The sequence below is a fragment of the Plodia interpunctella genome, chromosome 5 (assembly GCF_027563975.2).
Source record: "Plodia interpunctella isolate USDA-ARS_2022_Savannah chromosome 5, ilPloInte3.2, whole genome shotgun sequence".
NCBI classification, from domain to species: Eukaryota; Metazoa; Arthropoda; class Insecta; order Lepidoptera; family Pyralidae; genus Plodia; species Plodia interpunctella.
In genome coordinates this window covers 2,072,993-2,087,964 of record NC_071298.1, presented here as the reverse complement: position 1 = coordinate 2,087,964, position 14,972 = coordinate 2,072,993, and the positions used below count along the sequence as shown (strand labels likewise).

The window sequence follows — 14,972 nt, the reverse complement described above, 5'->3', positions numbered from 1 at the left end:
TTCGAATTCGATAATAAATATAAAGGACTAATTGGCTTAGACCTTTTGAAGTCTTTATCTAGTAATATTGATTTACGAAGTAAAGTATTACGAACTTCATCTGCTATAATTCCTATTCATTTTGACTACCCCATTAAGAAAATAAAAATCGAACCATATTGCAGAAAAATTGTAAAAGTAAAAACAAATTATTCCGATGGTACCTATATTCATGAGGACCATGAATGGATTAAAGGTCTAACAACCCCCGCAGCTTTAGTTAATGTAGTTAATGGTACATTTCTAACTGAGGTTTTAAACTTAAACTCTGATAAGAAAACTATTAGTAACAAACCCCCAATTGTTTTAACACCATATGTAGAAAAGGAAACCCCCGATACTTATTGCGAACTAAATTCAATACGATCGCAATCAAGTACTGATAAAGAGTATCGTGAGAATTTAAAGAAAATAAGAACAGATCATATGAATGAAGAAGAGAAACGTGAGATAAATAGGTTATGTTATCTGTATAGAGATATCTTTTATTCTGAGAACATACCTCTGACTTTTACACATGCAGTTAAACATGAACTCAGACTAACAGACGCCACTCCTATCTTTGTCCGTAGTTATAGGCAAGCCCCTCAACAGCGAGATGAAATTAAAAGGCAAATAGATAATTTATTGAGACAAGGTATCATACGCGAAAGCGTGTCTCCTTGGTCATGCCCTGTTCATATTGTACCTAAGAAGCCAGATGCTTCTGGCAAGGTCAAATGGCGCCTTGTCATAGACTATAGACGACTGAATGACAGGATTATTGAAGACAAGTACCCCTTACCTAACATTAGTGACATACTTGACAGACTAGGGCGCGCTCAGTACTTTAGCACTATAGATTTAGCTAGTGGCTACCACCAAGTGGAAATGCACCCCCGTGATATTGAGAAAACAGCCTTCTCAACTGAAAGAGGTCATTATGAGTTTCTCAGAATGCCCTTTGGCCTAAAGAATGCCCCGAGTACCTTTCAGCGATTGATGGATCACATCTTGCGTGGCTTAGATAACGTATTTACGTACATTGATGACGTAATTATCGCATCAACATCCCTTCAGGATCACATGCATAAGCTTAAACAAGTATTCGACCGTTTAAAGCTTCACAATCTCAAAATTCAGTTAGACAAATCAGAGTTTTTACAAAAACATGTACAGTTTTTAGGTCATGAGCTTACATCAGATGGCCTTAAGCCTAATCAAGACAAAATTAAAGCAGTTCTAAACTTTCCTATTCCTAAGACTCAAAAGGATATAAAAACCTTCTTAGGATTAGTGGGTTACTACAGGAAATTCATCAAAGATTTCGCAAAGCTCACTAAGCCCATGACTTCATGTCTCAAGAAAAATCGTAAGGTAGAACACACTCCTGAATTCCTTGAATCTTTCAACAAATGTAAACAAATACTTACTAATGACCCCATCGATCCTCTCCCCTCGGACCTCGCTTATGAGCAGACGTGCCTCAAATATTTTGCTGTATTTTTCTAAAAAAGTGTCAATTTCATCTCAATAAATTCGCTTTGAATATTCGGAGAACATAAAGTTGTGGGATTCGACAGACTGTCCCTCTCTCCACGCCACATCCTGCTGCATTTGTGTGTGAACGCGATTTAGCACACGCAGGAACCCGACTCAAAGGAAGATAGTGAGTAATACCGATACACACACACACATCACCGCGCAAGTTCGTCATACTGCAGCAGTGCGGAGGGTGCAGCGCAATATATCTTCATCCTTGTCGCACCCATTAGGTGTGCGCCTGAGCAACTCTGCCTTACGGTTCCGCCGCCGGCTGACAGCGACGCAACTATACCGTTAGCAGTAAGTGCGAGTGAAATTACATACTATGCATCGGCTTCGTCTGTCCTACCTACGTAATGGTGCATCGCAGTGCGAATCGAAGACCATCGCTTGAGTTATGAACGCCTAGTACACATCGGATCGCATCACTCCGTCCAAACGTGCGTGACAGGTGAAAGGCTACTTACACACCCGGCGTTGTCCTCAGTTCCATTCCAGTCCACTCTTCTCATTATGAACTTTAAATATTACTAGTATCTCCATTTACAATAACAGTGATTTAAGTATGTTTTAGATCTATTAATCTATATTACTTGTGTTGTGTTGCATGAACATCTGTAAATATCTTATGTTTTCCTAGTACTCAATTGCGGATTCGGTGGTATATTTGATAAATTTTATTATAAACAAGAATCCCTATGACAACAACTTAACTATATGGTCGCCTGTGACTTTACTCAAATATTGGCAGTATATAATTTTAGTTCTTACATGAATTGGTAATTTGTGTTTGTGTACTTTACTGGCTTGTGAATTATGTTTGCCTAGTATACTGTTACTGCCACATCCCTAAACGTAAGTACAATAAGTATTGATTGTGAAGGTTTGGTTGAGTGAAACTTTAATTTTTTGCCCTGCACAGGGTAAGTGCTTGAAATAAAAGTTTTTCAAAAGTTTTTAGTATACAGTGCACGGTATAGGGTACTATAGCTTTTAGTTTAATATGATGAAGCGTACTCCCCCTAAAACCCCTTATACGGGATCTCTACCAGATGTCTCTGCTGTTGATGATTCCCTTACTGGCACATCGCCCAATACAGCCCTGAGAAGTGACAATATTACAGTGCGTGGTCTTAAACGGCCCAGAGGCGACTCAGGTGATCTTAAGGAGCTTCTAATGGACATGTTCGCCACCTGGAAAAGTGACCAAGATGCTAAGCACAGGGCTATGCTTGATAGTCTTAAAGAGATTAAAGACCAAAACTTAGACATACGTTGCTCGATGGAATTCATGTCCAATAGATTTGAAGACATGTCCCAAAAAATTATCTCTCTTGAAGCCGAAAGGAGGAGGGATCGCGAGTATATACAAACTCTAGAAGCCAAAGTGGAAACCCTAGAACGTAACCTTAAAGTCTCTTCTATCGAGCTGAGGAATGTTCCCCAATCAGACAAGGAAACAAAAGATCATCTTGTTGAAATGATAAAAAATGCCGGCTCTGCCCTCTCTGTTCCCATCCAAACATCTGACATTAGGGATGTTTATAGGTCGGGCGCTAAACCGGGTGTTCGTAAGCCCCTAGTCGTGGAATTTAATAGTGTCATTATTAAGAATAACGTAGTCAAGGCTGCTAGAACTTTCAACAAAGGCACGACTAAGTTTAACTCAAGCTCCTTAGGTATTGGAGGCCCTCAATCTCCAGTTTATGTCTCAGAATTTTTGACTCCCAAAACGAAAAAACTTTACTACCTAGCTAGAAATTACGCGGCTGCCAATAGATTCTCATATTGTTGGACGAGCTATGGAAAGGTTTATCTCCGTCAAAGGGAAAATGGACCGATATATCGCATTGAGTGTGAGTCCGACCTAGATAAGATAAATCTTCCTACATGACTATCTTCGGATCCAGCGGTCAATGTTCCTTATTTGAAGATTTTACTACAGTTTTTTGGTGTTATTACTGATCTGTTACTAAACTACCTTCACTTACTTATAAGTCTCTTTTTGGTCTATATTCCTGCATTGAGCAATTTCTTTAACTACATTATTTTTATCCCTACCTATAAGTTATTCCACTTTGTCAATTCTCTACTTACTTATCTGCCCACTAAAATAAAATTTATAATGTGCCAACTCCCCTGTTTTGTACCATTCTTACACATTACCACAGTCTTACCCCTATTGACTTATATCTTTCAAAATTCGATTCTGTAATACAAGTACTTAATAATATTGATTCTGTCAAAAATTCAGAGTCCTTTAATTGTAAACCCGAATCGGTATCTAATATTCTCTCTAAATATAATCATAAACTGACTATTTTGTCCCAAAATATACGCAGCGTATCTGCTAATCTTCCCCAGCTGGAAGTGCTATTGGCTAGAATTGGTTACGATTTGGACTTCATTGTTCTTACTGAATGCTGGCTAGCAGTTAATCCTCATATTCCTCATTTAAATGGATACCTTTCTTATAATAGCACCAACAATAATAATCAAAATGAGGGAGTTGTAGTCTATGTGAAACAAACTTTGAGTAATATTTTAGTCGAAACCCCATCCTTCTCAGATGCAAATTGTATTCTTATAAAAATTAGCAATCATACCTTAATTATTGCAATCTATCGTTCACCATCTTACAAGAGTATATCCAATTTTCTCGACTCTCTTAACTCACTAATCTCGAAACACTCAAATTTTCAAAATATTGCTTTAGTCGGAGATATTAACATTGATATCATAGAAGAACATCTTGATGAGCGTTGCCCGAACTACCTTGAACTACTTGCATATCATGAACTTCTGCCGGCTCATAATTTTCCTACTCGCGTCCCAACTCTAACCTGTCTAGACCACCTCATTGTGAAATCCAAAAGGCCTTCTACAGCTATGGTTCTTGACACATTCATTACAGACCACGCTCCTATTATGTTAGCCCTATCAACTAATCACAAACCCATCACCAGACCTGTTACTAAACTAGTGACTGATTATGCTTCCCTCTCCCGTGACATTGAAAACCTTGACCTCACCCCTATTCTTACTTCCAACGACACTGAATTTGCTGCCACCTCCTTAGTTAACTCATTAACCAATTGCATAGACAAAAATTCCAAACTTGTAACACCCTCTAAACGTAAAAGTATAATCAAGCCATGGATCACACCGGGACTTTTGCGCTGTATGCGTAATAGGGACAAATTACATAAAAAATTAAAACGTAACCCAAGTAATAACATACTTTTGACCACCTATAAGAGATACCGCAACTTTTTGACAACTCTGCTAAAAAAACTAAAACACCTACATGAAAAACAATTACTAATCAATGCAGGCAAAAACCCTAAAAAGATATGGGAATCCATCAGGATGATAACTAACTCACATAAACCTCATTCGAGCTCTGAAGAACTTCTAGAAATAGGTACTCCTCCTCTTAAATCAGTCAACAAAATAAATTCATACTTCTCGGGTGTCGGTGAAACTTTAGCTAAAAAGATCCCTCCTCCTCTCCCTACTAGCCCCTCAACTACTCTACCAATATGGACTAAATCCCTTGTTATCAATTATACAGACGAAGATGAGATTATGAAATTGATTGACTCCTTGAAAGATGACACTGCGATGGGATGGGACAATATTCCTTCTTCTCTTATCAAAAAACACAAAAGTAAGCTAACTCCTGCAATTGTACACATATGCAATCTTTCTATAGAACACGGTGTCTTTCCCAATGTTTTTAAAACTGCACTAGTTTATCCTATACATAAAGCAGGCAAAAAAGATCAAATGGAAAACTACCGTCCCATCTCCATACTACCCGCACTTTCAAAAATTCTAGAACGCATTCTAAATAAACGTCTCATTCATTATCTCGAGAAAAATAATCTATTATCCGAGAATCAATTTGGCTTTCGCACGGGCCGATCAACTTCCCAAGCGGTCGATACTTTAACCTCTCTTATTACTGATGCTTTGGACTCGGGTCAAAAATGCCTCACTGTCTACCTAGACTTCGCCAAGGCTTTTGATTCAGTCTCGATACCACGTCTTTTATCGAAATTAGAAGCCTTGGGTGTTCGTGGTACTCAACTCAATCTATTTCGTAGCTACCTTACCGACCGTAATCAACTTGTCAAAATTGGTCCCCATGTCAGTGCTGATTGTCCCGTACATTTTGGTGTCCCGCAGGGCAGCATATTGGGCCCTAGCCTTTTTTTAGTATACATAAATGACCTTACAAACCTTAAGCTTGTGAATGGTAACGTACTGTCATTTGCTGATGACACTGCACTTGTCTTCATTGGAGATAGTTGGCCCGAAGTATTTAAATCCGCACAGTTAGGCTTAAATAGAGTTAATCAATGGCTTGCAGAGAACATTCTAACACTTAACACCACTAAGTCATCATACATGATCTATAGTATGAGAAATATTAATCTCCCGAGTACAGGCACTCATAAGATATTTTCACATAACTTCTCGTCCCCACTTTGCGAGTCCTTAGCTTGTGGTTGCCCAGCTTTGGAGAGAGTGACCACGGTTAAATACTTAGGTGTTACAATTGACTCTAATATGACCTTTCAACAACATATTTCACTACTATCCTCTCGAGTGAGAAAATTGATATATATTTTTAAACTACTTCGCCCTGTAGCTGATATGAAAGTTCTAAAAATGACCTATAAGGCTCTATGCCAATCCATTATCACATACTGCATAACCTCTTGGGGCGGAGCTGCTGTCACTAATCTTATAACACTCGAAAGAGCTCAAAGAGCAGTCCTCAAAGTAAGTGCATTTAAACCTTTTCGATACCCAACATCTGACCTATATAATGAATGGCAGGTACTTACCGTGAGACAACTTTTTATTTTAAGCACTGTTTTGAAGTTTCACTCAACATTAACTTATCATCCTGATATTTTGGGCCGTAACAACAGACTTAAACTCTCTTTTCCAAAATATAATACTATGTTTTCCAATCGATTCTTTGGCTTTATAGGGCATTTTCTATACAAAAATCTCAATGCTAAACTTTCTATTGTCGCACTGACCAAATTTTCATGCAAAAAAATTGTTACGAACTGGCTTCTACATTGTTCTTATGAAGAAACAGAGAATATGCTTCACCCTTTAGTTTGACTACTCCTTACTTTCGACGATTTCTCTTGGAATCTAAGTGTTAAAGAATTTTTATTATTCAAATATAGTTATAAGTATGTACATAGCATAGCCTTGTGTATAATGTCTGGCTTCTGCATTCAGTAGTAATACCGATCTTACTGATGCCAAGACCTAACGTCGTAGGGCTGAATGCAGGGGTTATCACGCAAAACCTGTTTTTAATTATTGTACCATTTCGTAGATTTAATACCTATGTGCCATATTCCGTGGGGGGGACCTGGTGACCTGCTATACAGGTGTTTTTGACGCCTAGTGTTGGCACCAGATCTCCACATCTAAATTGATTATTTTATATGGTATTATTACTCGTATTATCTTAAAACCCTAGAACTTATCTCCTTCAATGTTACTTAAACTTAACTAGTATTAAGATTTTGATTTCTATTTGTATCCACGTCAATTTTGATGTGGAGTGAATAAAGATATTTTTATTTATTTATTTATTTATCATCTTACAGTTCCCCGATTTTGACCAACCTTTCATACTTACCACAGACGCATCAGACTTTGCCTTAGGTGCAGTCCTTTCTCAAGGTAAAATAGGCTTTGACAAGCCAGTTGCCTATGCGTCTCGTACTTTATCAGACACAGAGACTCGTTACTCTACCATAGAGAAAGAACTATTAGCCATAGTGTGGGCAGTCAAGTACTTTCGACCCTATTTATATGGTCGTAAATTCACCATCTATACAGATCATCGTCCCCTTACGTGGCTTATGTCTTTGAAAGACCCTAATTCAAAGCTAACCAGATGGAGGCTTAAACTAGCGGAGTTTGACTATAATGTCATATATAAGAAGGGCTCACAAAACACGAACGCAGATGCCCTATCTCGAGCTAAAATATTTCATAATAGCATAGATTCCCTTGCAGTTAATTTTGAAGATAACGAGGATGATGAAATCATCCCTAGAATTTTTGAAAACGTTCGTCGTGAGATGGAACGCGAAGCTGAAAATAATAACAATCAGCACATTCCCGAGGAGCCTCCTGCGCTACCCCTATCCATTCCAACTGCTACTTCAGATAGCATGAGCATTGTTTCCTCTGACCCTAATAAGTTAGTCTCCACAAACCATACACAAGCCGATAACGAAAACAACGGCATCCCTATTATAGATGACGCTATTGAAAGACAACAAAAACAGTTTTACATTAGATCTACCCCCGGTTCTACCTATAGAGTTGAAAATAGGACGACTAACTCTAAAGTTACTATTAAAGATGTTTTTATTCCGGTAAATAATACAGAACAGGAAATAATTCGATTTCTCAAAGAACACACGATAGCTGATAGAGTTTTCCATTGTTACTTCATAGACGAAAGTCTTTACCTAACTTTTTCCCGAGTTTATACCACAATATTTAATGAAAGAGGCCCTAAGTTAATAAGATGCACATGTCGAGTAACATTAGTAGAGAACAAATCAGAGCAGTTAGATATAATTAAAAAATACCACGAAGGAAAGAACATACATCGTGGTATCCAGGAAACGTTTAAACATATACGTAGGAATTATCATTGGCCTAATATGTTACTAACAATTCAAACTTTCATTAATAAGTGTGATACATGCTTGAAAGCCAAGTATGAGCGCAACCCCTTACGACCACCCCTTATGGTAACTGAAACACCTACCAAACCCTTGCAACATCTCTTCATGGATCTGTATTCCACAGGCGGTGGAACATTCCTGACTATCATAGATAACTTTTCTAAATTTGCGCAAGCAGTCCCCATGCTAGGCTCTAGTAGTGTTCATGTAGCAGATGCCCTCTTAAAAATATTTTCTATATTAGGATTACCACTTAAAATTACTACCGACTCTGACACTAAGTTTGAAAACGATGTTCTTAAAGAAATATGCGCATCTCATAACATAGAGATTCACTTTACCACCCCTTACAACCCTAACTCGAACTCCCCAATAGAACGCTTCCATTCGACTATCGGTGAAATAATAAGAATTCAGCGTATGACCAACAAAGATGATACAATACAAGTAATCATGAGATACGCTGTAATAGCTTACAACAATTCAATACACTCAGCTACAGGTTACACACCACATGAGATACTCTATGGACATACAGCAGCTAGAAACCCGTTAGAGCTTTATTACCCTAGGGAATTTTATCAAGATTTTGTTCTCAAGCATAGAGCGAACGCGGAAGCTGTACAGGAGTGTGTAGCAGCCCACTTATCTAAAAATAAAGAACAGGTAATAGCGAAACGGAATCAAGCAGCAGAGGAGACTCAGCTAAAGGTAGGAGAAACGGTTTATAAGCAGGTAGCGAAGACAGCACGCAACGATAAAACGAAACCTGTATTTAAAGGTCCGTATAAGATCATTCACCTACACCCTAATAACGTGGCTGAGATAATAGGCAACCACCCTAATTCAAAATCTATAAGAGTTCATTTCAAACTATTACGAAGACCTCACCTTGTTCCAGGGCATTCCTCACCGGAGCCCTCGTGCTCTCAGCAGCAGCCACCATGAACATTACCCCAATAGATCATTCCAACGGTCTACTATTACTAAAACAAGGCTCAGTTCTTAGACAATTAGATACATTTAATTTAGTCTGTACGTATAATATAACTTACCTTTATGCAACCACCTTAAAACTAGCAGACTTATATGTAAGCACTAATATGTTAGACCCTAACATCATCTCCAAAGATTTGCATAAAACTTACACAGATCAAATTGAGCATAAAATTGATATCATCTATAACAAGCTCACATTTTTAGCACCACCTAGTAAGACAAAGCGTGGTTTGTTTAACGGTATAGGTTCTGTAGTTAAGTTAGTAACCGGAAATTTAGATTATAATGACGCAGTTAAAATAGAACAACAAATTTATAATCTTAGAAATAAAATTCATAGTATCCAAGAAAAATCCGTTGTAATAGCTCAGAACGCTATCTCAGAGTTTTCAACCCAAGTAAATAAAATTAATGAAAACGAAAATAAATTAGCTGAGATAATAAAAAACGTTAGTATGCACTCTAACACAGTTTATAGACATTTTAATCTATTACAGGTTCATATACAGATCGATTTTAGTTTACAAATAATTTTAGATAAACTTATGTTACTAGAAGATGCTGTGGCATTTGCACAGATAGGTATCATGCACCCTAGTATAATTCATTCGAAAGATCTTATTACAGATATGTTGGATCTGAAGAGTAATTTTAGTTTTACAGCTGTTGCTCCCATTAGCTTAGAAAATATTCAAAAAATAGAAAAATCTATAGAGGTCAAGGCTTATAGTACCGGACATTCGTTAAACTTTATCTTAGAAATACCATCCGTAGATTTAACTCCTTATAACCTAATCCATATATACTCCATCCCAAATGATGAAAATATTACTATTATTCCTAAATCCCAATACCTAGTACTTGGTAGCGGAGAGTACACATACATCAATGAAGAATGTCGCCACATCTCGGATGAAACACAAGTCTGCAAGCAGTTGATCATGAAGCAACTTGAAGATAACGGAGACTGCATAACATCTATAATTCAGCATCAACCGGCACACCCCAAATGTGAATATGCGAAGATGAAGCTGACCAACGGAAAATTCCAGAACATCTCTCCCAACAGTTGGCTCGTCATCACCAACAACAATGAAGTACTGAAATCAACGTGTGGAAGCGACGTCACTTACCATACTCTCACTAAGACGCAACTCATCTCAATCTCGAACGAATGCCGTGCCGAAGTCCTCAACATAACACTGCAAACACATAGTAGCGCCGTGACAATACATGACGTCATCCCGTTACCTGAGCAACAAAGTAAACCGAACAATGAAATAAAATATGAAATACAACTAGAAGACATTTCACTGGATAGCTTACATCAACTGAAAAATAGAGCAAACGATTTAGATGAAGATGATTACAAGGATCAACTAGTATCCTTCACTCCAAGCTGGACCACCATCTTGCTGTACTGCATTGGAGCTGTATTTCTGATCTGGAAGACATACAAATACTTCACATGTAGAGAATCAACACCCCTGCCAGCAGCATCAGGAGATACCCCCGAGCGAACCAGTGGGACACTGTTCTATCTTAAGGAGGGAGGAGTTAGCATGCCATAACCATGCTAAGTTGCTGACGCAGCCCGCCAATTCAAGCAATCGTCGTCGGTGCGAACCGCCGACTCAGCCATTACGCCATAACCCAGTTTTATTGCAGTTGTTTTTATTTTAATATCTAAAATTAGTCTTGTATTGAGTTCTTTTGAATAAACACCTAATTTGTAATAATAAAATATCTTTTTTAAAACGCCCTTCGCGACCGCCTATACGTAATTTTTTTTTTTTTTTTGTTGTTATGTGTATGTCTGTAGTTTTTTGAATAAACTTATTTCTTTTCTATTCTAATATCATGTAGGTAGATATAAACTATTACGAATGACACAAAGCTTTAAAAAATAAAAATTGTCCCAATTGTCCGGTTTCAAGACGTCCAACCTGTCGTTTTGTACGAGACGGTATTTTATTTCACTGGCTTGTTGTTTTAAGTTTAAAAATATTCGATCCAGGCATACCCCAGGTGACACTGGCCATAATGGCGCGGTTCTGCATCAACATGTCGTACAACGCGGCCATCCAGTGGAGCACTGAGCTGTTGCCGACCGCGGTGCGCGCGTCCGGCTCCTCGCTCATACACGTCAGCGGATATGTCGCCACCATAATGTCACCATATGTTGTTTATTCCGTAAGTATGACTTGCGAGTGCCAATACTGCCTTAAAGCTCGGAATTTATAAACATTACGCTTCAAATAATATCCTTTTGTATAATATAACTTAGTTATACTTGGCTTGTATTTAAGTACGAAAAAATAAAGCAAAGGAACTTTAGCTAAACTAAGTCTCCTTCTGTCAATACCAAATTATGATTTAAAGTGCGACAGTGACAAAACATACTTTAGCTTAAAGTATTTTATGAATTAACAGAGTACAGAGTATATAGTATATATGTACAGAGTATATAACTTTATGAATAACTAGACGTTGCCCGTGGCTTCGCTCTCGTGAGAATTTTGAGATAAAATATAGCCTATAGCAATCTTGGATAATGTACCTTTCTAATGGTGAAAGAATTTTAGAAATCGGTTTGGTAGTTTCGTACTTTATCTCCTCAAACATACAAACTAACAAACGCTTACCTCTTTATAATAATGGTATATATATGGTGATGGTGAGCTCAGTATAAAAATATGCGTGTATTCGTTAAGTTGTGAAGTGTTTTTACGTGTTTAACAATTTCCGTATAGGACAAACTATTATATATTTTTTGGCTTTATGTACACAATATTCTTTCTTTTTTAAATTATAAACTAAAAGAAAAAAAATGTAAATAACATATCTAATAAAAAAAGAATAAGAATTATAATACTTAGACAATCCTCGGCACATGATGAAAGTATTAGAAAGGATTTTTAGTGCTTATTATTTATGAAAAAATAAACGAATAAATTGAATTTCGCGAGTAACCACGAAAAAATGCAATAACACTTTTATCTCTAATTAAACCTGCGCTGACGGTCGCCATTTTGTTTCAACTTATGTGCCGAGGATAATACCTAATAGCTAGAAACTTCCAGCAACTCATCTGGAGTTCGCTGCCGCTGGTGATCCTGGGCGCGACGTCGTTCGCGGCGGCGGCGTGCGGCGCGCTGCTGCCGGAGACGCGCGGGCGCCGCATGCCGCAGAGCGTGGCGGACGGCGAGCGACTCGTGCGCGACTTCTCTCTCTGCGGGTCTGTTGTCATCGATGATACACACCCAAAACCACACCTATAAAATCACTTTTTTATTTTTTATTTTATTTATTTTTTTGGTTATGTGTGTGTCTGTAGTTTTTTGAATAAACTTATTTCTATACTATTCTATACATAATTGCACACTAGTGACCTATATTGTGTAATGGAAAACTATAATACTTTGCAATAAACTCCTTTGTCTAAAGTGAAAGATAAAATAACTGAAATTCAGCTTACCTATTTGATTTTATTTAACTTGTTTAAACTATTGATTCCAGTTACAAGAAGCCGGCGAAAGAAGACACTGAGATGTGGCAGAAGAATGGCAACGACAAATCTCTTATCACGTAGCGAATTCCACATAATATAGTGACACATAACCAGGGCATATTCCACAGGTTTTTATATTACGAGATTTAGTTACTAAATCTGTGGCATACTCCCTGTTACTGGCAGAGTTATGAACGACCTAGAGACTGTATTCTATATGTATATTATTCTCAAACTGTGTTGAGTCGGTTTATATTTTCAAATTGCTCCTTTTATATATTACAATACGCATGTAAATAACACATACTTAAAATAAAATTTAAATGAACATTTGAGTTAATAGACACTTTATACTTGCGATTGAGGTGTTGAAACATACAAAAGATACGTTTAGTTTTTTGATCTTGCCTAATAAAATGTGACTTTTCACAATTAAGGTACCTATGGAGGGCCTAACTATAAGACGCACTATGCGCTTCTAGGTATAACAAAATGAGCGAATGAAACATCTTGTGCGACTGACTTCAATGAGATACCTTTTCTCGTGGATAATAATTAGTACCATATGTGGATAGTAAAAATAAATTATTTTAGATAAAGCAAATTGTTAGCTACTTACGTTACAAGTACAGAAACTAATGAATTAAGAAACTATATATGAATTAGTTTTGTACGTAGGTATTTTATTATATTTTTCTTCTAAAATGACAATATTTTTGTTACATAAGAAATGAACACGTTTCCAAGGACATGGGCGTACTCAGTTGAACACCTAAGTACTACTTAATATTTAGGTGTTCAACTGAATTGCGTTGACTAATGTTTAAATCTGACTCAATTAAATAATTATTTGCAATAAATAGATTTGCTCAGTGATGGATATTTTGGTGCTATGCTATGTTAAGAGATAATATTAAATTATCTGTATTTACAGATAATTTTAGTAGTACTCGTAGGTAAGTAATTTAATGTTAATTTTCTCATAAGCTGATGAATTATATGCACCACAGATAAAAGAAAAATATATGATATGCATCAACTTGGTATGTTTTAACCATGGAATTAGTAAGTTCTTTTGTACGGAGTACGTACTAATTCATGGTTCCCATCGAACGCGAGAAGCGAACTAAATGTCAAAATAAAAATGACAGTAGGTGTTTACACTTGGGGAAAAAAATGGCGTTAGTAAATCGCGAAATTACTTTCTACGCAAAAAAAGAAAGCACACACTTTATTTAAAATATTTATTTCAAATTAGGCAGTTACACCAGCTGTGGTTGGAGGAGAATAAAAAAGCGGCCAAGTGCGAGTCGGACTCTCCCATGAAGGATTTCGCAGCAGCAAGTAATTACAGATTTATTATTAGAAAATAATAGTTCAGGGCATAAGGTTTATGTTTATGAAATTAAAGGTTTTTGTATATGTTTATATTTGCGTTGATTGAATGAAAGGTAAATTGCAGTTTACGATTTATGACGTATAAAAAAAATTACTTACTAGATCTCGTTCAAACCAATTTTTGGTGGAAGTTTACATAGTAATGTACATCATATATTTTTATTATTATTATCTTATTTAGAAGTTAACGTAAGTTAAGCAAACTATTCAGTTTAGAAAAAAATATATGGTACACGTATGGTTTTGATGTATGGGGACCCTCAAAATTTTTTTTATATTTTTGTGTAAAATTTTAATGCGGTTCACAGAATACATCTACTTACCAAGTTTCAACAGTTATAGTTTCGGAAAAAAGTGGTTGTGACACTCGGACGGACAGACAGACAGACATGCCGAATCTATAAGGGTTCTGTTTTTGCCATTTAGCTACGGAACCCTAAAACATGGATTGACAAATTATTCAGGGTTGTGAGTAGATCAAAAGAAAATGACGCGTAGGTAATGTAATGTCAGTATATAAAGTATACACAATAATACATAGTACCATATCATAAAACTTTTACTCTGTGATATATAATATAATATATAATGTACCCATATTACCTACCTAATCTACACGCTTCGAAAACATGGGTATGAATGAATATTAAACCTATATTTCTAATGTAACAACAACAACTCTTAAACAATTTTCAAAGTTACAAACTGAAAAATACAACGTGAAATATTTTTTGCGTTATAAATTATGCGCATATTAA

General features: G+C 36.7%; 1 protein-coding gene across 2 annotated transcripts in view; it reads left to right on the top strand.

Annotated features, from left to right (window-relative positions):
* LOC128669858 (solute carrier family 22 member 3-like) overlaps nt 1-13,904 on the top strand; it is a 38,826-nt gene extending 24,922 nt beyond the window's left edge. For both annotated transcript variants that reach the window (XM_053745054.2, XM_053745053.1), the window contains exons 10-12: nt 11,323-11,498; nt 12,389-12,543; nt 12,825-13,904. In XM_053745054.2, coding sequence (XP_053601029.1) covers nt 11,323-11,498; nt 12,389-12,543; nt 12,825-12,897 — 404 coding nt within the window. In that variant the 3' untranslated portion in view covers nt 12,898-13,904. The remainder of the gene's footprint in view (nt 1-11,322; nt 11,499-12,388; nt 12,544-12,824) is intronic.
* Nucleotides 13,905-14,972: the final 1,068 nt, after the last annotated feature.